Here is a 22,336-nt window from a genome sequence, read left to right as displayed (position 1 = left end):
CCAGGAAAACTGCCCTCCCATTCCCCCCGAGAGCCAGTTCCTCTGCACCTCTGGGTCTCTGGGGTGTACTCCAGATACTTCCTGGTTTCGGACAAAGTCAGGCAGGTGGAGACCCATCCAAGACCTAAGGCAACTGAAACATTTCCTCAAGTCACAGAAATTCAGGATGGTCACATTGCAGCACATGCTCGGCCAACTGGAGGAAGGGGACTTCCTGGCGACCTTGGGCTTGGTGGACTCCTGTTTCCACATCCCCATTCATCGCAAACACCGGACATTCCTGGCACTACCAGTTCAGGGCTCTGCCCTTTGGCCTGAAGTCGGCGCCAAGAATGTTAACTTAGTGCTTGGCCCTGGAGGCGGCTCATCTCAGGCATGAGGGCATCTACGTCTACCCCAATCTCGATGATTGGCTGGTGTGATCCCGTTCTCAACCTCTAGCGGTGCAGCACACCACAAGGACCAGCCAGGTCCTGACTTCTCTAGGATTCTCAATCAACGATCCGAAATTGTCTGTGCTGCCATCTCGGAAACACCCTGTTCCTGGGGTCTCGCCTCAACATGCTCACGAATCTGATGACTCTCTAGGAGGAAAGGATAAAGGCCATCTTGGGGAAGGTTCAGTGCCTTTCCACTGCCCGGGTAGCAACAGCCCGGTCTAACAAGTCCCTGCTGGAAATGAAGTCCTCTTGCATCCAGCTAGTTCTTATTGCAGACTTCGGATGAGACCCCTTCAAGAGTTCCTGAACGCCAGATGGAAGCAGGTCTTAGGCTCCTGGAATGACAAGATCGCCTTCAATCGGGTGTTTCACCAAGCCCTCCATTGGTGGGCCATTCGTCCGCACCTCTCACAAGGTGCTCCTTTTCAGGCCCCAACTCATCAGGCAACAGCAGTGGTCGAAGTGGGCGGGAGCGGTTGGGTGCTGTGCTCCTCTACTTTTTTCATTTTTGTTTAGGTGTTACTGTTCCTATACTTCTATTTTCAAAAGAAACCGTTCCGGAATGGTTTCGTTTTAAAATGAAAGTGTAGGAAGAAGTTGAAACTTGCACCTCAATGCACTGCACTCAATATTCCCTTAAACAGCAGACACGCACGTGTGTTTGGGGGTTTGGACTGCGTGTGGGAAGGGGTGTGGCGATGGCGTTTTTTAGGGACCGGGGCCAGGCCAGCAGGGTACATAGTTGCACTATTACTTTTGAAACACTTCGAGCACAGGGCGACAGTCACTACCGATGCCTCTCTGGAAGGTTGGGGCACCCACTTGGGCCAGCTCTATGCCAGAGGTCTCTGGCTTCTGGAGGAGAAGAAGTTACACATCAGGATCACGGAATGGCGAGCAGGGTTCTGAGTTCTGAAATCATGCATGCCTCACTTCAAGGGAAGGTGGTCCGCATTTTCACAGACAACACGACTGCCATGTTCTACATCAGGAAGCAAGGCGGAACATACTCTGTTGGCCCTCTCCCGGTAGGCACGAGAACTTTGGTACTAGGCCATAGCGCAGCAGATGTTTCTCATTCCATTTCACCTTGCAGTCATTCACAACATCATTTCAGTCTTGCTCAGCAGGAAGCTGTGGTCCGGCCACGAGTGGGAACTCCATCAGTCTCCAGTGTCTCTTCTCTTCAGCAAGTGAGGTCAACCACACATCGATCTCGTTGCCACAGCGGCCAACACCAAGTGCCACAAGTTTGCCAGCAGGTATCCTCAGACGAGGATTCTGTGGAATGCCTTCTCATTCCCTTGGGAGAGCCTGTTCCTTTACACTTTCTCCCGACTCCCCTGCTTCTACGTGTACTAAATACACTCAGACAACTCCATTACAAGATGATCATCATTACTCCGGCATGGACCAGGCAGATCTGGTACTTACATCTTCTCCATCTTTCAGTGGCACCAGCCATCGAAGAGCCTCCTCTTCCAGACCTGCTCTACAGAGAAGGAGGGTCGATTCTGCACCACAACCCAGCGTCTCTGAACATAGCAGCCTGGCTCCTGCAACCCTAGAATTTGGATACTGCACGCTGCCTTTGGAATTCAAGGGCATTCTGGCCAAAGCTAGAGCTCCATCTATGCTTTCTTGCTACAAGCGCAAGTGGAAATGCTTTACAGTTTGGTGTCATTCCCAGGGAATCTCTCCGCTGCGCATTACAGCTCGGCAGCTTCTGCCATACCTGCTCTTGCTTGCCAAGACGGGACTTGCCCGTGCATCAATCAAGGTACATCTGCCCGCCATTTTCAGGTATACTCAGGCTCGCTGGAAGCTCTCTCTGTGGTCTCACAGGCATGTGAAGGAGTTCCTCAAGGTCCTGCTCAGAATGTTCCCTCCTGTCAAGGTACCAGCTGCTGCTTGGTAGCTCAACATTGTTTTGTCAACACTAATGTGTCCTCCTTTTAAACCCGTCCTTCGAGGCATTGTTGACGTTCTTGTCCTAGAAGACTGCCTTTCTAGTGGTAATCACCTCTGCCAGGCGCGTTGGGGAGATTCGAGCTCTCTCATGCAAGCCACCGTAATATCCTTTCATCAATCCAAGGTGGTTCTACGTACATTGTTCATGCCAAAGGTCACATCGGGCTTTCACTTGAACAAGCCTTTGGTTTTACCAATTTTCTTCACCAATCCTGCTTCACCTGCGGAGAGGTCTTTGCATTCATTGAACATATTGCATGCAATGAAGTTTTGTGTTGCATGCACCCAAGCTTTTCGAATGACTTCTGAGCTTTTTGTTACATTTGGACTTGCAGGACAAGGAAAGGCCCTGTCGAAGGCTTCCATCTGCAGGTGGCTCTCTGGCTGTATCATGCATTGCCGTTGGATGGACAATAGACCATTACCAGGGAGGCCTAGAGCCCACTCCACCAGAGCCATGGCATCGACCACAGCATTCCAGTCTGGTGTTCCCTTTCTGCAGAGCTGCTACATGGAGGTCTACCCAACCCTTCACCAGATTCTACTGCACCGTCAGGGATTCCAGGAAGAGTCCGGTGTCGGCCAGGCAGTGCTACGCAACCTGTATTGTTGAGGAGATTGTGTTCATGGGGCAAGTCTAATTGCTCTGTAATCGTATTCATGAACATGTGAATCTACGTAAGATCGAATGCTGGAGAAGGAATAAGTAACTTACCTGTAACTCCTGCTCTCCAGCATTGGTATCTTACATGGATTCACATGCAAGCCCTCCCTCCTTCCCCTATATTGCTCTTCTTGGTTCCTACTGCAACTTTACGTGCAAAACAAAATCTGAAGATGGCCTTCAGAAGTGCAGCTAAGGGGGTTGAATGTCATTGGTTGGGGCAGTATGACCCAAAGTGGCAGCAATAGGCTATAGAAGTAACGAGCAGTTTCAGCTTTAAAGCGAAACTGCTTAAATATTACAGAACATTCCCGGCCTGATGACTGGGGAATATTCATGAGCATGTGAATCCATGTAAGATACAAATGCTGGAGAACAGGAGTTACAGGTAAGTAACTTATTCCATATCTGTTTTTGTTTTATTCATCTTTTGTGGATTCATACTGTTTAATAGTCTGCATGTATTGTTCTCCAACTTTGATAATATTTTGTCCCAGATTAGTTTAGTTCACACTGTACGGAGACACTCAAATTCCTTAATGAAGTTATGTTTTGAACTCCTCTCTTTTTGAACAGTTCTCCACATGGCATGTGCGGGGCAGCATATACCGTGCATCCAGCTTCTCCTGCAGGCGGGGTTAGTGGACTCGCCGGATGCGGATGGAACAATGGCACAGAAACTTGCTCGGAAACCTGAGATCCAGCAGCTCTTCAAGGACCTGGCTGCAGATGTATAAAACCATACAAATAAAAGAATGCACACAGAGATGTTCATGTGTTATAATTTGCATATGTGTTAAATTGTGAGGAGGACGGGAACATAAAGCTTAGGCCAGGGTTTGATGTGGGTTATTTCTGCTTTTACATTCATATGTATTTAGTTACGTGGATATTTTATGCAGGGTTTTATGCCACTCAGCAGAAACCTGAGAAATTATGTGGGTCTCTGGTCCTTTGTTTTTTAGGGTTCTGTCCTCAGGAGTATCACAGATAATCGTTTGTAAGTGAGGCATTTATCAACCAATAAGGTGTCCCTGTGCTGGCTCACAGAAGTAGGCCACGGCCTACTTTATTTACCTCAACCTTTTCTTCACATAAGTGAATAGATGCTGACTTCATCAGGTGCTTTCACGCTCACGGAATGTTTCACTTTCTCTTGAATCCCGAGACCTAAGAGGAACGCCCTTTTGTGTCCCCTTTTATAGCAGTGGTAAAAGGGGGCCCTGTGCATCTCTAGGAGCGTATGTTAATGGTTGCAATCGAGGCTGATAATGCTTTTCCAAATGCACACGAAATCCCTACCTCAATTCCAGCCTGTTACCTTAAAATGCATTATGAATACTGCAGCATACCCCATCTCTAACTTAATGTAATTGTTTGTTTGTTGAGCATGCATGAAAAAGGGATCGGACTCTTTTCTCCAACGTGAATTATTTTTATGGCGATATGCGTTCCATATATAGCGTTTAAAGTGATTTTTAAAAAAAATGTCCTTGCTGGTGTCGCCTATCATCTCACTGCTAAATAATACTTATAACATAATTTTTCCATATCATTGTATTGCCAATAACTGTCTTTTCTGGGGAATGTCTGCATCCCACATATTCTTTATAATATGGAATAGCTCCAGGTTGGCTGCATTCAGAAACCTATCAATAGCCAGCAGGTGGCAGAGGTGTCACTCCATGATTGACTACAGCGTTGTAGGTGAAATTGATGATGGAGAGGCCACCAGGGGGCGCACAGGCAATGGCTGCCTGAGTGCGGAGCTCCCGCTGTGGCTGGGCTTTGGCAAGGGATTGAGCCCCCCCCCCAGCCACCCAGGCGGGCCCACTCCAGCGATTCCACCGGGCGCCCCCCCCGAGCACCTCCTGGGCGAAGGAGCGGCCTTCGAGACCCCCGGGAGACGGAGGAACCGGACCCGGGACTCCCCGCACCGGGTGAGGAGCGCGGCTTGGAAGGCCGCGGAGCAGGAGGAGAGGCGGATCCTTCCCGCGGCCTGGCAGGCCCATAGCCCGGACCCTCGACTACCCTTTTCCCCGACCAGAGGCGGGGAACGGGTCGGCATTGGCCCAGGGACACCGCCGCGGCCCGGGGTCGCTCCACCGCCACACCGCGCGCTTCTCCCTGGCCCGGCTGGTCACATCCGGGAGGCTCGCCCCCGAGGAGAAACGGCGTGACCCGCCCGGAGCCCGGGGGCCTGAGGCGGGCTCTGGGGACCGGCGCCCCCCCCCCCGCCCACGAGGAGTGATCGAGGCAGACGGCGTGGGCCGGGGGTGGAGGGCCCCCTCTCCCCCCTGGATCTTCGGACGCAGGCAGCCACAGCCCAACGGCAGAGGTGAGGCAGCAGAGCCGGGGGAGGCCCAGGGACCGCTCCCCGCGGACGTGCGGACCCCCGGAGCACGCCGGAGGCACGGCCTTCCACCCACCCCCCCCAACACAATAACACCAACGGACAAGGGGTCACTTGGGTGTGAGGCCCCCGCTGGTCGCAGGTGGGGCGTGTGCCTGCCCGGGGGTGCCCCTCCACCCCCACCCCCAGGAGGGGGAATCAAAAGGGAAGAGGGGAAAGGGGAGGGAAGAAAGAAAAAAAGGGTAAAAAAGAGAAAAAAAGAGGAGAAAGAGAAAAGAAGGGAAAAGAAAGGGGAAAAAAAACAAGTAAGAAGAGAAGAGAGAAGAAAGAAACAAAACAAAAGGACACGGACAAACAGCCAGGCCACCACTGGTCCTGGAACGCCCTTCCCCCCCCTGCTGACTCAAAGATATCCTCGACACTAGCCCTACGGGCTACAGGGCTCCCGACGTCCTTCCAAGGGGTATCCAGCAAAGGCCCCGACCCCCCACGAGGAGTTTGGAAGGGGTGTGAGGCCCCCACCAGGTGACGGTGGGGCGTGTGCCCGCCCCCCCTACAACGTGCAACACTCTACAACCCCGGCTGGTGCCGGCCCGGGACGGGTCTGCCCCGTTGGGCGGTCCCTTGGTCCCGGGGGCCCCCCCGCGGACGTCCCCAGGAGAACAGCCTCACCCCCCCGCCAGGCACATTGAGGCCCAGACAGTGGACTACGGGAAGACACCCGATGAGCTGGCGGGAGTCCTTGCAGGTATATCGCTTCCAGGAGGGCAAAAAAGGCGACGAAGGCACAAGTCGGAAAAGAACCATGGCCCAGTCGGAAGACTCAGCCCCCTCCTCCTCAGCCATGGAAAGGGCTTTGCCTCAATCATACAAGAAATCAGAGACATGCGCACCGACATTGCACAGAAGTTTGAAAAAATTGACCAAAGGGTGGAAAATATCGAAGACAGATTGCACCAGGTCGAGATGCAGCAAACAACCTCGGCACCCCAAGAGATTCAACTCAACATGAGGCTAGAAGCCCTCGAAAAGAGGGACGAGGAGAGAGCCCGCCAGATGGACGATTTCGAAAACAGGGAGAGGAGGAACAACCTCAGGATTTTCGGAGTGCCCGAAATGGAGGGGGAAACGGAGAGGGACGTCACCAGAGCGGTGCGGGACATCATCACTCTCCTGTTTGTGGAGGAGATGACTACAGAGCCTACGTTCGACAGAGTGCACAGGGCGGGGGGCCCCCGTTCGATCCTGGCCCGATTCCACTACTACTCCGAAAAGACTAAAGTGCTGGAGGAGGCCAGGAAGGCCCGAGAAATCACCTATAATAATGCCCAGATTTCCATATACCAGGACCTCTCCGCATACACATTGGCTAAGCGGAGAATGTGCCGCCCCCTCACGCCGCTGCTAAAGGATAAAGGGATACGCTACAGATGGGGCTATCCCTTCTCCCTGACATTCGAATACATGGGCCAAAGATCGACCCTGATTACAGAAGGAGACATCCGTGGTGCGATCCAGGAATACGTGGTGGACACGAGCCCCCGGAGGGGCCCATCGGGCCCGGGGGGAGGCGGACCCGGTGACCCCGGCCCGTCGAGGGACAGGAGAAAGAGAACCGGGACGCGCAAATTCAGGAAAATGAACACCCCATCGCCAGCAAAAGAAGGCGGGCGGAACGATTCCGAGGACTGAGAACGGACTCGACCTGTTATGATCCAAAATGGCACTCGGAGGAGTCGGAGGTTCACTCTTTAACTGCATCCCCACGAACAGCAAGTATATGGGTCTCATAAAAAGGAATGCAGCCGTGGGAGGGTTGGGGGGGCTCAAGAGGAATAGCTTCATGGGCGATTAGCCTGGCCGCAGGGGGCAGGTTGGTGGTTCGGCCAAAAGCCAGTGCTGGCAGAACTATTTGGCTGGACGCCGGGGAGGGGGGCGGTGGGGTACACGAAAGTTGAGGGGGTTCAGTTTGGAGTTGGGGTTGGGGGGCAGTTGGGGTTTCGTTTCATGCCTGCCGGGGTGGGAAGGGTGGGGGGAAGAGGGGAGTTCAGAGCACAATTCAAGGAGCATTCGGGAATGAGCACCACTGAGTCGTTGATCGTAAGGGAAGATTTCTTAAATTATGGCTGAGGGTCTGCCTGCCCTGGGTGTGGGCTCCCTCAATGTTCGGGGCTTAAATTCTCCCACAAAAAGATCCCTGGTTAGTAGGGAGTTCCGAAGAGCCAAGCTCGACATCCTCTTCTTGCAAGAGACCCACTGGCCTCTGGGGAAGGAACCCAAATTGAGGGGAGGTGGGATCGGGGAGGTCTTCAGCGCTTCCCACAAGGGCAAGAAACGAGGAGTGGCTATACTACTAGCTAGAGGAGTCAACTTCAAAAAAGAAACCATACTGAAAGACCCGGGGGGCCGATACCTGCTAGTCCGGGGAACCCTGCAGGGGGCCCCACTCACCCTGGCGGTCATCTACGGTCCAAACGAAGGCCAAGCTCAGTTCTGGGAGGAGATGAGGGATAAACTAAAGCTGTTTGTTCACAGCACGGTGGTGGTGGGTGGGGATTTTAATATGGTCCTGGACCCAATCCGGGACAGGAAAAGAACAGGCCCCCAGATCCCTAGGGCAGCAGACGAAATCATGGCCCGAACTTTCCAGAGGGTCAATTCGGAATTAGGCTTGGTAGACACGATCCCAACCCCCAGATCCGAGACCCCCTCCTTTACGTACTATTCAGCAATCCACACATCGTTTTCCAGAATAGATTACATCTTGGTGGACGAATCCCTGTTCCCATCTATATCTGGCTACAGGGTTGAGCCGGTCCCCTGGTCTGACCACGACCTAGTCAGGATTACGATAGCGAGGGAAGGGCTGAGTGACCGCGGGGGGAGATGGAAGTGCAGTGACTTTCTACAAAAGATGAGGTTCTAGCGCAGGAGATATTAGAGGCCATCACTGAATTCTTTGAGTTTAACAACAATGGGGAGGTAGGACTACACACCCTTTGGGACGCCTTCAGGGCCACCTTGCGAGGAGTCCTGATCAAAATAGGAGCATGGGAAAAGAGGGTAAGGGCCGTCCAGGAAAGGCGCCTGAGGGAGAAAATTGCCCAATTTCAACCAGGGGGCTCCCCTGCGGAGCCCCTAGATGGCGACAGGATGGCCGCCCTGGCCAACTACAGGCTCCAGTTGAAGGAACTCCTCCTCCAAAAAACCGAAAGAAGTCTCCAGCTGGTCAGACAGAGGTACTATGAGAAGGGGGACAGGGCGGACAGGATCTTAGCCTGGAAGCTGCGAGAGGTCCAGAGGAGTAAAATGGTGAGAGCAGTTAAAAATGAGGAGGGGAAATTAGGCCATGATGCATCCCACATAGGAGAGGCATTCCGCAGATATTATGAAAAACTATACTCGTCCGAATATAATGGGGATGAGGAGGAAATCGAGGGGTTCCTAGATTCTATACAGATCCCAGCCCTTTCCAGGGAAATGGCGGCGGGGCTGGAGGGCCCGGTGACCGAGGATGAGGTGGAGCGAGTGATTAGCGGCATGAAGGGGGGTACCTCACCAGGTGAAGATGGCTACTCAGTAGCCTTCTACAAAAGGTTCCGTTCTACCCTGGCCCCGTATCTGGTAAAGGTGTTCAACGCAGTGCTGGAGGGAGGCTTTCTCCCGGACTCCATGATGGAGGCGATCATAGTGGTGCTCCCCAAGGACGGTAGGGACCCCTCAGAGTGTACCTCCTACCGCCCGATTTCTCTGTTGAATACTGATGTGAAGATCCTGGCCAAGGTGATTGGGAGGCGGATAGAGGGGGTCCTGCCGAAGCTGGTCCGCGGAGACCAAGTGGGTTTCTTAGGGGGTCGTCAGGGCTCAGACAACATTCGAAAAACTATAGATCTGATCCACCATGCACAGAGGGCGGACCTTAATGCGAGCGTCCTATCCTTGGACTCTGAAAAGGCGTTCGACAGGATGAATGGAGATTTTTGGCACTCACCCTCCAGAGAATGGGCTTTGGGCCTCAAATCCGGGACTGGGTGGCTGCACTATACAGGGCCCCGAAGGCTAGGGTTCAGGTGAACGGCAGGCTATCGGATCCGTTCTCCCTCTCGCAGGGAACCAGGCAGGGATGTCCGCTTTCCCCCTTAATTTACATTCTGGCAATGGAGCCCCTGGCCATCGCAATCAGAGCTCATAGAGATATCAAGGGGATCAAGAGAGGTGAGGTGGAATTTAAGCTATCCCTGTTCGCAAATGATATCCTGGCCTACCTGGTAGACCCGCGGCTTTCGCTCCCCCCCCTCTTGTCTCTGATGGCCACATTTGGGTGCTTCTCAGGGCTCAAAATTAACGCATCCAAATCGGTCCTCCTCCCCATGAGAACACTAGACCCAGGTTTGGACTCCCTGGACAGGTTGGAGGGGATAACAGTGGGGTAAACCGCCATCCGATACCTAGGTGTTCTCCTCCCCAGGGACCTTTCCAATCTTGCCCCTATTAATTACGACCCCGTGATGGTGGGGATCACGGCAGACCTGAGGAGATGGGGCTCCATGATCCTGTCCTGGTACGGCCGCATGACAGCAGTCAAGATGAACATTCTTCCACGGTTGTTGCATCTCTTTACCTCTCTTCCCGCGGTCGTCCCTGACCAGACCTTCAGGGTCCTCCAAAACACGGTCCGCGAGTTTATATGGCAGGGTAGGACACCGAGAACCGCAAAAACTGTCCTGACTTTACCCAGGGAGGAGGGAGGGTTCGGGTTGCCAGATTTCCAACTCTACTATCGCGCCGCCCAGTTACGTGTCCTCCTGGAGCATATGAAAGAGGGGCTGGGCACATACTGGTCCTATCTGGAAGACATGGATACCCATCCACTAAAGGTCCGGGACCTTTATGGGCCCCGCGAAAATTTATCCCGAACAGACTGAAGTCCCACCCGACATTAGGCGTTCTATGGGCAATCTGGCGGGAGGGCCCCCAGACAGCACACTTAACGTCATGGCCGTCCCCAATGTCCTCTCTATGGAGCCAACCCCTCAAGCTGGGCAGCAGGGGGTTCCGCTGTGCACAGTCCTGGTCCGACTCGGGGATGGAATGGGCAGGGCAGATGTTCAGGGAGGGAGAATTCCTAACGTACGAGGAATTGAGGGACACTCGTGGTCAGGGGTCACTATCCATCTTCGAATATCTCCGCTTGAAGGGCATCCTATGTGACCAGGCCTGGGGCCAAGACTTGAAGAGACACCTGACCCCCTTTGAGAAATTTCTTGATACAGCGTCTTCTAGGAAGGGGGCGGTTTCAGGGGTGTATAAAATTTTGAACACTGTCAATTTGGGGGAGAGGAGGCGGTTCCGCTGTTTTTGGAACGAGTTGGCAGGGGAAGAGATCTCGGAGGACGCCTGGTCCAGGATCTTTAAAATAGCCATCCACAGGAATTTATTTACCGCGGATATGGAACATAATCTTAAAATCCTCCAGGGATGGCACAGAGACCCTGCAAAGTTGTCAAAAATGTTCCCAGGTGTTTCCCCAGCATGCCCAAGGGGTTGCGACCAGGTTGGTTCGAGGGCACACATGTGGTGGCACTGTCCGAAGGTACAGGTATATTGGGAGGAGGTAAGGGGCTGGATCGCTGAAATCTCGGAGGAAGTGCTCCCCCTGAACCCTCTGACCATGCTGCTGGGCCTCCCCCCAGAGGACACGGACACAATGAGGTACCCTAGAATGTGGGAAACAATGCTACGAGCGGGCAGGGTCGCCCTCGCCCAAAAGTGGAAGAGCCCAGAAACTCCCTCCAAGGTGGAATGGCTACAGAAGGTCAAAAACATGTTCTTGATGGACAAACTGACGGCAATGGTGAACAATGACTCGGCCTCCTTCCAAGCGAACTGGTACGGGGTGCAACAGATTTGGGGATGGGATGTCCATTGATCCGTATCAAGGAACTGGGAAGGGTGTGGGTGCCCAGGGCCCGGGAACCGGCAGACGGAAAACAGCCTAACTAGAAGTCAACGCTCAAGCTTGCTTCCAAGCTGCAGACTAAGAAAGCTCGTTTTTCAAAGATGTGGGTTTTTTTTTTTTTTTTTTTTTTTTTTAGGGGGGTGGGAGGCCGATGGCCGTCGGGCCTGTTTCTTCATTTCATGTGAATGCGTTTGGTGCCCCAAAGTTTGTTTATGAAAATGTTAATAAAACCAAAGTTCAAAAAAGAAATTGATGATGGATGTGACATAGTTAAGAGACTGTTAAATTGATTCAAATCAATACTACAATGCCAGAAATGTGGGAGCTACCCCACCTAAACTCCGAACCCAGCACACCGACAGCACAGATGACATCACACTTGTCATCAGTGACATCACTTATAACGCCATTGTTGATTGCACTGGTAAAGCAGATGGAGTATTTAAAGGGAGATGGATGCAATGCTTAAATCTTCTCGCACACGTTACAACTGAAATATGATAGCTTGTATTCATAGTAAAGTGTGAGAGTGGTATGGAAAGGGTTGATCCAAGACAAGAGAATTGCCTTTTTGGAAGGGAAGAGGTGCTGAAGCCAAACAGGGGGGTCTCTATAAACTCAGGAGGACCTATGTGACTGTACTTGATAAACTGTGATTAGAAGTGCAACCCAGGATCCTAAAGTGGATTTTTCCCAATGGTTGTCCTACAACTACTCTGCAGTACTGGGATCGATTTCTCCAAACAAAGTTATGGGTCCTCTTTAACCCTATGCAGAGTTGTATGGTAAGGGTAAGGTGATAAAAACTGCTCCGGCACCAAGAGGACCTAACCAACATAAGAGATTCTCGGGTAACAGCGTCAGGGGGGAGGAATAGATCAAATTAAGTTCAAGGGGATAAAGCCAAGATTACCCAATGTCCTTACCCCAATGTCTAGTGTAATCCACACTGGTCTTGGGCATTAGCACCAGAAACGCGTCCTTCGATGAATTCTTTGTGCTAGGATGTTTTACGTCCATAACAAGTTCTTTACTTGATTTTAGCAGATGATGAGACGTCCTCTGTGACTCTGTTGCCAGGGAAAATACACTCCTAAAGAGACAGCATATACTATTGCCACTGTGTTTTGACGGATGCCTTGTGGTCTGTTCGCAATCGCAGTGCCTTTTCCTTTACTTCATCTATCACATATTCTTTTGCAGCATACTTTATTCTTGTTAGATATTATTGACTTTGATGTTGGCAAAGGTTGTTTTCTCCTGAATTCGCTTTTGGTCATGCACAGATTATATTCACAAAACTTCTGTCTGGCACTTTCTCAAGTCAGGTTAATGGTTGACCACATGACTGATGGAACTTGTTTTGTTCAGCTAACACAAAAGATAATTTTAAGAAATATGGGGAGTGGGGAGTATAGCTCCTTGGAGGGAAGCACACAGAAGCAACTTGTCACGTGATATACGTGAAAAACCTGAGGGTATTCTCCCAAGTAGACCCCAAGAATCCCTTATTCAGGTGGCCGGGGAAGGGCTGGAGCTCTCAGATCACAACTCTGGGGGTGGACATGCGAGGGGGGGATCATCTGGAAAGGGGAACCCGGGGCAAGCCCCCCGCCCCCCTTTCCCAACTCAGACACTTTCTCACAGACAACTGACCGTAATCAACAATGGATTAACACCTCCCTATCTGACATTCCCTCTGTTACCATACATAATTTCAGAACCCATACTGTTACCCCGCCCCCCAATTCCAACAGATACCAAACCGGACACAAATCATAGGAGAACCGGGAGAAGGAAACTACATATGTCACCTTGTGCTCTACAACAACCCATTTGTACACAACACTACAGTTTATCTCTTCACCCTGATGAAAACCCACATGGTTTTTACAGTATTCTTCGTGAAAACTACAACTCCCATAACCCCCACACTGTTTTTCCCTAAAACCGCTGGGGCGAGGAGGAGAGAGATTGGGAGGATGAGGATTACCGAGAACCATGGACACAGAAGATAGACTTCCGCCTTTCTGGATCAGACTGTCCCAGTAACGAGGCCAGGCAAAGTCAGGCCTCCTTTCACAACCATACTTCCCAGAATCCAATCACTACTCCCAGGAAGTATAAAAGGTGGAGCAGGAGAGACGACTTTGAGCGAGTCAGGGATGCTGCCACGTGCCGGAGAAGGAGAAAGCAGTAGTGAGCTGCAGAAGCCCTGGAAGAGGAGAAAACCGCCCAAACACTGGCCCTGCTATTTGAGAGGAGACTGCAGTGTGGAGGAGGGAGCTGTACTTCCAGAAGGCAAGACCAGGTTCAGCTGGGGTTTCCTGGCAGTACCTACAGCTAAACTCATCCCCTGAGGCCAGACAGGCAAACCCATGTCCACGAGGGGCAGGAGGTAAGACCCTAACCTCTTTGAAACATCCCCCTTGTGGATGTAGAGAAAGCCTAACTGTGTGCTTTAGAGAGAGCCTGACTGGGGGCTTAAGGGAAAGCCTGACTGGGGGCTGAGACCCAGACTTGGGTAAAGGGAAGAACCTAAGGGGTCTAGAAGGACTTTTTGTTGAACTGTGGCAAATGTGAACACGACAGAGGGTAGTTAGGGGAAGGGAACCCCTGCTTTCTGATGAGATTATGAAATAATTTTTAGAAACGGGTGTTTGCGCCTGGCTGAGTGAACCGCTGTGCGAACTGTTATATTGTGAAGCACACACTTTCCATAGAATAACAGAGTGACCCAGCGTGACGTAATCACCCTTTGGAGGCCTCTGTTTAAATTGGCAAGTGCTTTGAGAGGCTAACGCTGAAAGAAGGATCGGAGCCCGGCTGAGTTGGATCAACGGGTGAAGAGTAATCGCCTGACGTAAAGGTTACCAAAAGCAAAGGTAACTTTGTGCCGGAGAACCACAGGAGTATGCTTTGCTCAAATGTTCCGCCTTGCCCCATGTCAAAAATCGTGGGGAAGGGAGACCCCCGGCCATAACATTCTGACTTATCATTTTGTGAACACTTCTTTCTTTTCTTGTGAACATTATCCCATGCTATTTTGTAGCATAGCGGTAAGGATTGGCAATAGCTTTTTTTAGTATAGCCCATTTTTATTTGACTAGACTCCACTAGGACGGTATTATTATTATTTGATGGTTGTAGCTTGCTCCCATCTTAGATTTAGGTTTAGATTAAACGGTTTTTAAAGTTTAATAAACACACTTGAACTGGGATCACTTGTTTCTGTCTTGCTTTGATACCATGCCTTCCTTACATAGATCACCTGGATATTTGCATCAACGACAGCCTCGTGTCATGAGAGTTTTTAATGTATTTGGAGGGGAGAAGGGGTTTCCCTTCACTGGTAGCAAGGCCTAGAGTATAGTTGTGGAATGTTCTCAACGGTAGTTTGAAATTTGTCACCTAACTAGTGACCTATGTATGTGGGTCATCTGAAGGGTGGGACAACTTGTTCCGGTATTTCCTGTTCGGTCAAGATGCATCTGGCCTTTTCTCTTGCAAGAAAAATAAAGCGGCCTGTGTTTTTTCACTACCCTAATTTGTTGTGTGAGCTTTGTTTCTTCGACTGACGCTAGTCTATCTGTTACTCGCTTCATTTGGGGTTTCCAGTGCCCCCTGCGCTTTTTCTGGTCTTAGCTGTTGCTTTCTGCTCTCAATGTGTTGCTAAGGATGCTGAAGTCTTTAGATGGACCCTTTCATCTCCCTGGATCCAGTGGCCAGGGCTTTCTTCAGAGGGTGCATACCTGGATCAGGCGTTTCCAGATCTCACTGGGCCTGGGGCTGGGCCTGGGGAGCTTCAAATATGAGCCCCGGGAGTCATGTGATGTAGAAGGAACACCGACTGCATTTTAAGATCTATAAACCTTATGTGGCAATAATGCAGTGGAGATGGATGGTAAAACGCTTCATTTGCATGAAAAACTGATTTTTGTTTCCTCATGCTGATGTCCTTCCTACGTCTATTGTATACAAAATAGTAAGAATACAGTAGAAGGTCAATTATCTGGCACCATTGATAATGAAATGGTGCCGGGTAGTCAAAAAAAGCTGGTTAACCGAATGTCGGTTGTCCAAGAGAGATAGCAAAGCAAACTGGCTGGATAACCAAGCTTCATGCCCCACTGAGTACAATGGCCAGAGATGTTACATACATACCTGTTCTACAACTCCTACACACTAGTAGATTCCTATGTCATTTCCTGACAGATTTAGCCCTACTTTTTTCCTGTCTCTATGATAGTTTGATTATTCTTTTTCCTAACTTTAGCTGTCAGATATGCAGCAGTTCTAATGCTCAAGGTGTGCCTTAGTAACTGATGATTTTTGGCCATTTGCTTTTAACTGAAAGATGCTTTGTTTTCTTGACTATTGCTAAAGCCTGGTAAGCAAAAGTTGTTCTCCCTTTGTTGCTGATTAATCTTGAGCATTGATGATATTTAAGACTTTTAATGTACTCACTCCTCTCTGACAATAGAATGGCATTCAGTTTGTCCTATTCAATGTACAACATTTACACTCTTGGCAATGTAGTCTATGCTTTTCTCAGGTTTGCGTGAAGCATGTTGGAAGTTAGATTCTATTTGGTATACATGCAGGATGCTGAACTAGTTAGGCTTCCTTTCTTGCCCGCACTTCGCTTTGCTCTCTCATCAACAGGCAGCACAAGAGCTGCAAGGAAAGGGGGACGTTACTGGGTATGTTTGCAAAACAACAAAATGCAAAGGTTAAGGTCTCATGCCCTACATCTTTTTTTTTGTTGTTGAAACTTTTTTTTATTTTTGTACATAAACCAAATCAAACTTACAAAAAACAGATAACGGCACAGTGCCACCTTAATACCATCAATTCCTCAGTGTCAGTAAAACATAATACTCCCATCTATGTTACCACGTCTAGGGTCACAACATCCCACAGGACAATTGTCCCGGAGAAACCCGCTCCACCTAAATATCTCATCAATCATTTTCTGACTGAACATCCTTGTACGTGTTCCATATGTCCTTTGCTACTCTTAATGCACTCTCCCTCTCCCGAGGCCACAGGACCCTTCTCATACCGTATGTCAGCAAAGTGGCCTTCAATCAGAGTTCAAACATTGGGACCTTCCTGGGGCGTCTGTTGTCACCCTTTCGCCCCTTCGAAATGTGTGCGACCCTTCCACAAGGATCTCTATCGTCCCACTTAACATAGCTTTTAACTGCGAATCATGAGCCCAAGCACTGAGCCATGTCTCACTCGTTATGCCTTTGGTCGACTTCACTCCTGATTATGGCCAGAATAAGAACCCTAACAAAGAGGACCTTTCCTTGGATGCACAAGTCACATTTTAGATTTAGACACAGGCTCATGCCACTGCCTCCCACCTGCTCTGACATCTCCAGATGAATCATCTGCAAAAGGGGACTTTTTACTACTTTGAACCATTTCTCAGCCTTCAGCAAGCAATGCACACTATGTTGTCTCTTTGAACACATGATCAATTAAATAATCCAGTTTATAACGGCAATCTCCTGGTTATTGAAGAAATACAGACATCCGTTTGCATGTATGGGTGCATTGCTTGGTATGGCCTTGCTTCTCTGCTGGCTCACCAATCCTGACGGCGCTACTCATGGTGTATCTCTGTTTTGCAGTGCCATGTTTTGGGTGGCGGTGTGTATTTTAGAGTGATTGTGTGCTTTAGATTTACGGGTGCCTTTACCGGTACCAGTGAGGGAGGAGTTCCATGCTTGGGCTGTGTTCAGCTACATTGCTTCTCGTTTTGAGGACTGCCTATTGTTTAACAATACTATACAATATGTGACAAGGCCAATAAGCTGGCCTTGTCAGGAGGGGACGAAAACCCCTCTCAGCCAGGGTTGGGAGGCCTACCAAGGATCCACCCAGAGCCAGTCCTACACCTGAGGTGGACGGTGGCAGCCGAGAGGGCCCTGATACCTGCTCCCCACTTGTGCCACTACATTTGTTTGCAGACCCTTATCTACAGCCTTGCCTCATATTTCAGAAACTGGCCAGTGTGTCTCTTCTTTTTTAGAGACGCACAGACTGATGCAGAAAACCAACAGAGAAGGGCAAGCAAGAAGATCCACATCAGCGTACCGCACGCAGATCAGGAACAATGACCCGCAAAGAGAAGCCACATCCTTGCACAGACCTGATCGCAGTGACAACCCACCATGAGAGAAAAACACACCAACTGCAGCCGTGCACAGACACAGCCTGGAGACCTGCCTCACAGAACCGCCAGAAACCACCAGCAAGCCTGCACAATCAGTCACAGGTCGCCTAAACCACCAGGGACAATGAGGGGAAAAGGAACCAGCCTTCTTGGGGTGCAGAAAGAGGACAGGTCCCGAAACACAAACTTGGACATTGGACTTCCTATGCCACCATCTTTGGTACACCGGGAACCCACACAGAGAAAGTGGTTGGGGAGTAGCCCCTTCTTATGATTTTTTTCTCACAAATATACACCCCAGGTGGGGAAGACGGGCGAGATTGGCTGGGGATAGTTATTCAAACCTCAGAGGGAGGGAGATTTAAATCGGGAACATAAAACATAAATCACTCTGTAGAAGTGCAATCCTCTCTTATTTTAAGGAGATACCAAATCTCTATCTTCTGAGTTCACGGGACATTGAATTTGTGCGATTCCCGAACATCAAGTCCCCGTTTATAGCAGAAGTGGGACTGACATCGAGAGAGGGCCTAGAAGCAATAGTGGGAGCGGCAAGAGAACTGCAGGGACGGGGTCTGATTGTCTCACATACAGAGCCTTCAATAACAACCACTACTGTACCACAGGCCCCAAGTTGGCTCTCTAGAGCTAGTAGGTGGTCTGGTGTTGGCGTGAAATTGGAGGCTAGCCAAGAGGAACAGAGAAACAATGGGGACAACTCTCAAGATGAAGCCCTCTCTATGCTGCCGGAGATTTTCACACAGGTCCTGCAGAAATTGTGGGTGGGGACACAGTCTCTTTAGGCAGAAGGGGATGTCTATTGTTAGCTGGAACACGCAGGGTCCCAATACATTCACCTGTAAGGAAATGAAAGATCATTTGTTTTGGAATATAGATATTCTATTTTTACAAGAAACATGGTTAATCTGATCTTAATCGAAGAATATTGTATTGTATTTATTGGTTTATATAGCGCTTTACACCAAAATGCGGCACAATTGAACAACTTGATACATAACAAACGGTAGAAGCAAATTACAGTAATGAATCAGTCAACAAAACAGTAAGAAGAGCAATTAATCTGAAGGGAATAGGGAGAGTAGCGCAGTGGGACTGGGAGGGAGAGTGCGAGGTGGGGAGGAGAAGACGGAGAGAAGGGGAAGGATGAGAGTGGGGTGGGCGGGGCGTGTAGGGAGATGATCGAGGGGGAGATAAAGGGAGGAGGTGGAGTAAGAAGGGGAAGAGGATTCAAGGTGAGGGGTGGAGAAGGAGAGATTTAAGGGAGGAGCGGAATGAATGAGGGGAATGTAGGAATAGAACGGATTGAGAGAGGTAGGGAGTTCCAGTGCAGGGGAGCTAGGAGCTGGAAGGTGTCACGGAGTTCCCCCTTCTCACCTGAGACTGATCCTTGCTGGACTCCGTGGGCGGTGTCTTCTTGCGGACAGACCTGGACTTGAATAAGGCTGAGCGAGTCTCTTCCGACTCCAGCGTGCGTTTAAGATTCCGGGATGCAGCAATCCGGGGATCCGGGGAATGAAGAAGATGTGCAGATGACGCACGAGTCCAGGAAGCAAGAGGAAAAGGGAAAGGGGCAAGGAATGGAAGTGGAAAAGCTAGGAACCAGGAAAGCAATACTGCGAACTACGGAGCACACGTCTGATCGCTACTTGGCAATAGCATTGAGCCGCGCGGAGCCGCTGGGGTGCTGTATATTAGTAGAATACGTTACGTCCAACGTATAAACCGCGGAAGGCGTGTCACGCTGGACGGCCATGTTGGGAGTGTCAGGGAATGCAAGGCCCGTTGCGATAAGGACCAGGAAGAACAAAAGGGGCACGTCCTGTGGGTCATGACAGCATGCCTCCTGCGAAAACCTGTTCCTCCAGGTTTGCCTGGGTGTATGAGGTGGTATCTTCTGAGCAGTCGAGGGGTGTTCAGATTAGAAAGTGGTCCCCAAGTTCTTTCACTGGGGGGATATCCTTTCCATTCAACCAGGTATTGAAGCTGACCCCGTTTATACCTGGAGTCGCATATCCGGGACACTTCATATTCCAGTTGATTGTCCACCACCACAGGAGTGGGTCTGCAGGAATTCTGGGAGGATTGAATGTAAGGTTTTAACAAGGAGGTGTGAAAAACTGGGTGAATCTTTTTCCAGGATTCTGGTAGCTTGAGCCGGTATGAGACTCAGTTTATAATTTCCTTGATGGAAAACGGACCATAATACCGGGGGGCCAATTTGTTTGGCCGTAGATGTCGGGGTAGTAATTTCGAGGACAACCAGACTTGATCTCCAACTGAATAAGAAGGCCCAGGTCTTCTTTTGGAATCCGCATATCTCTTGGTCTGTGTTCTGGCCTTCTCTAAGTGCTCTTTGGTCTCCTTATGTATGTTGATGAGTGTTTCAATCCAGGAGTCGACAGTAGGTAGGTACCGGTGTGGGTTGTGGAAGAACAGAGGGCAGAACTGATGGATGGAATCCTTGGCTGCAATAAAAGGGACTGGTCTTAACTGCTGAATGATCAGAATTGTTATAGGCACATTCAGCCACGGGTATCAGGAGCAACCAGTCATCCTGAACCTTAGTAGCAAAACATCGAAGATATTGTTCCAGAGTCTGATTAGCACGTTCTGTGGCCCCGTTGGTTTGAGGGTGATAACCTGATGAAAGAGCTTGTTGGATTCCTAATATTTGACAGAGGTGTTTCCAGAATTGTGAGACGTATTGAGGTCCTCGATCAGAAATTATCTTGGAAGGAAGTCCATGAAGGTGGAATATGTGCTCCAGGAAGATTCCAGCCAGTTCAGATGAGGATGGTAATTTATTGAGGGGTGTGAAATGAGCCATATGAGTGAACAAGTCAATGGTGACCATGATGGTGGTGTACCCTCTGGAAGGCGGTAATTCCACAATGAAGTCTGTAGCGATAAATTCCCATGGCCTTGTTGGCAGTGTGGGTTGTAGCAGAAGACCCGCCGGCCTCTTGTTGTCATGTTTATTCTGACTACAGATTGCACAGTCTTGGACGTATAGTTGTACGTCAGTCTTCATTTTAGGCCACCAAAATTGTCTTTGTATGAGGTGGAGGGTGTTGGTGATGCCACGATGTCCAGAGTGGAGGGTATCATGACAGAGGTTTATTATTCTTTGTTGTAATTTTTGTGTAGGAATGAGCAGAGCGTTGTCCTTGAACAAATATCCTTCCTTGACTCTCAGGTTCCATTGATTCTTTCTTGAAATATTCTTCCAGAGTTCAGAGGATTGGGTTTGTACTCGGATTTCTTCCAGGAGGTTGACTGCTTGAGCTACAAAAATCGTGTGGGAAAACATCTTAGGATAGGCCTTATCTTCGGTAGTTTCATAGTCAGGCCGTCGAGATAAGGCGTCAGCAATCAAGTTTTGTGATCCAGGAACATGAGTGATGTGGAACTGGTACTGGGCAAAGAAGGCCCAACGAGCCTGACGACTGTTCCGACACTCTAATGATTGTAAAATTTGAAGATTTTGGTGGTCCGTGCGGATCTGGACTGGATATCTTGCTCCCAGGAGTAGATGTCATCACTCAGTGAAGGCTTGGCGGATGGCTAAAAGTTCTTTTTCCAGGACGGAGTAGTGTGTCTCACTGGGAGTCAGGGTTCGTGAAAGGTAAGCAATGGGGTGTTCTAGTTTATCCTCAAATTCTTGCTTCAACACCGCTCCAATGGCGTAGTTAGAGGCATCCGTTTCCACAAGGAATGGTCGATCATTGTCGGGTTGGGCCAGAATGGGAGCTTGAGTAAATCTTGTCTTCAAGAGTTGGAATGCCTTATCTTGCGGAATAGACCAGACAAAGGGGGTGTCTTTCTTCAGGACAGCAACAATCGGTTGAACAATCTCAGAGAAGGTGGGTATAAACTTCCGGTAGAAATTGGCAAGCCCCAGGAAGGATTGAACTTGTTTCAGGACGTGGGAGCAGGCCAGGATAACATAGCCTTTACCTTTGAAGGGACCATGCCAATTCCCTCTGGAGTAAGGATAAATCCTAGGTAATGAACAGAAGCAACATGAAACAGACATTTCTCTGGTTTGGCCAAGAGTTTATGTTCACGGAGTCGTTGTAGTACTGCTTTTACATGCTCTTCCTGCTTTAGAAGGTCCTTGGAGTAGATCAAAATGGCATCCAGGTAGACGACGACGAAGAGGAATAGCATGTCAGAGAACACCCTGTCCATAAAACGTTGAAAGACTGCTGGGGCATTAGCTAATCCAAAGGGCATGACCAGATATTCGAAGTGACCAAACGGTGTTCTGAATGCTGTTTTCCATTCGTCTCCTTCCCGGATACAAATCAAATGATAGGCACCCCGGAGGTCCAGTTTTGTGAAAATCACAGCGCCTCTGACCGCTTCCAGGATATCCGAGATTAAGGGTAAAGGGTACCGGTCCTTGAGGGTGCATTGATTTAATCCACGATAATCGAGGCAGGGTCTGAGTTCCTTAGTGTCCTTCTTAGGAACAAAGAACAATGAAGCTCCGGCTGGAGATTTTGAAGGTCTTATGGTGCCATTCTCAAGGTTGGTATCCAAGTATTCTCGGAGGGCCTTTTTCTCAGGTTCGGAAAGGATGAACATCCTGCCAAGAGGAATCACTGCTGAGGGATCCGTGTCTATGGCGCAGTCTTCAGGCCTGTGAGGGGGTAAGGCCTGGACTATGGCAGTTGGGAACACATTAACAAATCCCTGATAGGCCTTAGGAACCTGCACGATATTGGAAACCATGAGA

At 49.8% G+C, this 22,336-nt stretch overlaps 1 protein-coding gene across 1 annotated transcript in view; it reads left to right on the top strand.

Annotated features, from left to right (window-relative positions):
- ANKRD16 (ankyrin repeat domain 16) overlaps positions 1 to 3,839 on the top strand; it is a 472,159-nt gene extending 468,320 nt beyond the window's left edge. Inside the window, exon 8 of the mRNA XM_069629652.1 lies at positions 3,652 to 3,839. Within this exon, the coding sequence (XP_069485753.1) occupies positions 3,652 to 3,812 (161 nt within the window). The 3' untranslated portion in view covers positions 3,813 to 3,839. The remainder of the gene's footprint in view (positions 1 to 3,651) is intronic.
- The last annotated feature ends 18,497 nt before the right edge of the window (positions 3,840 to 22,336 follow it).

The sequence above is a fragment of the Ambystoma mexicanum genome, chromosome 12 (genome assembly GCF_040938575.1).
Source record: "Ambystoma mexicanum isolate Mex_15411 chromosome 12, UKY_AmexF1_1, whole genome shotgun sequence".
Classification (NCBI taxonomy): Eukaryota; Metazoa; Chordata; class Amphibia; order Caudata; family Ambystomatidae; genus Ambystoma; species Ambystoma mexicanum.
This window is presented reverse-complemented; position numbering and strand designations above follow the sequence as displayed.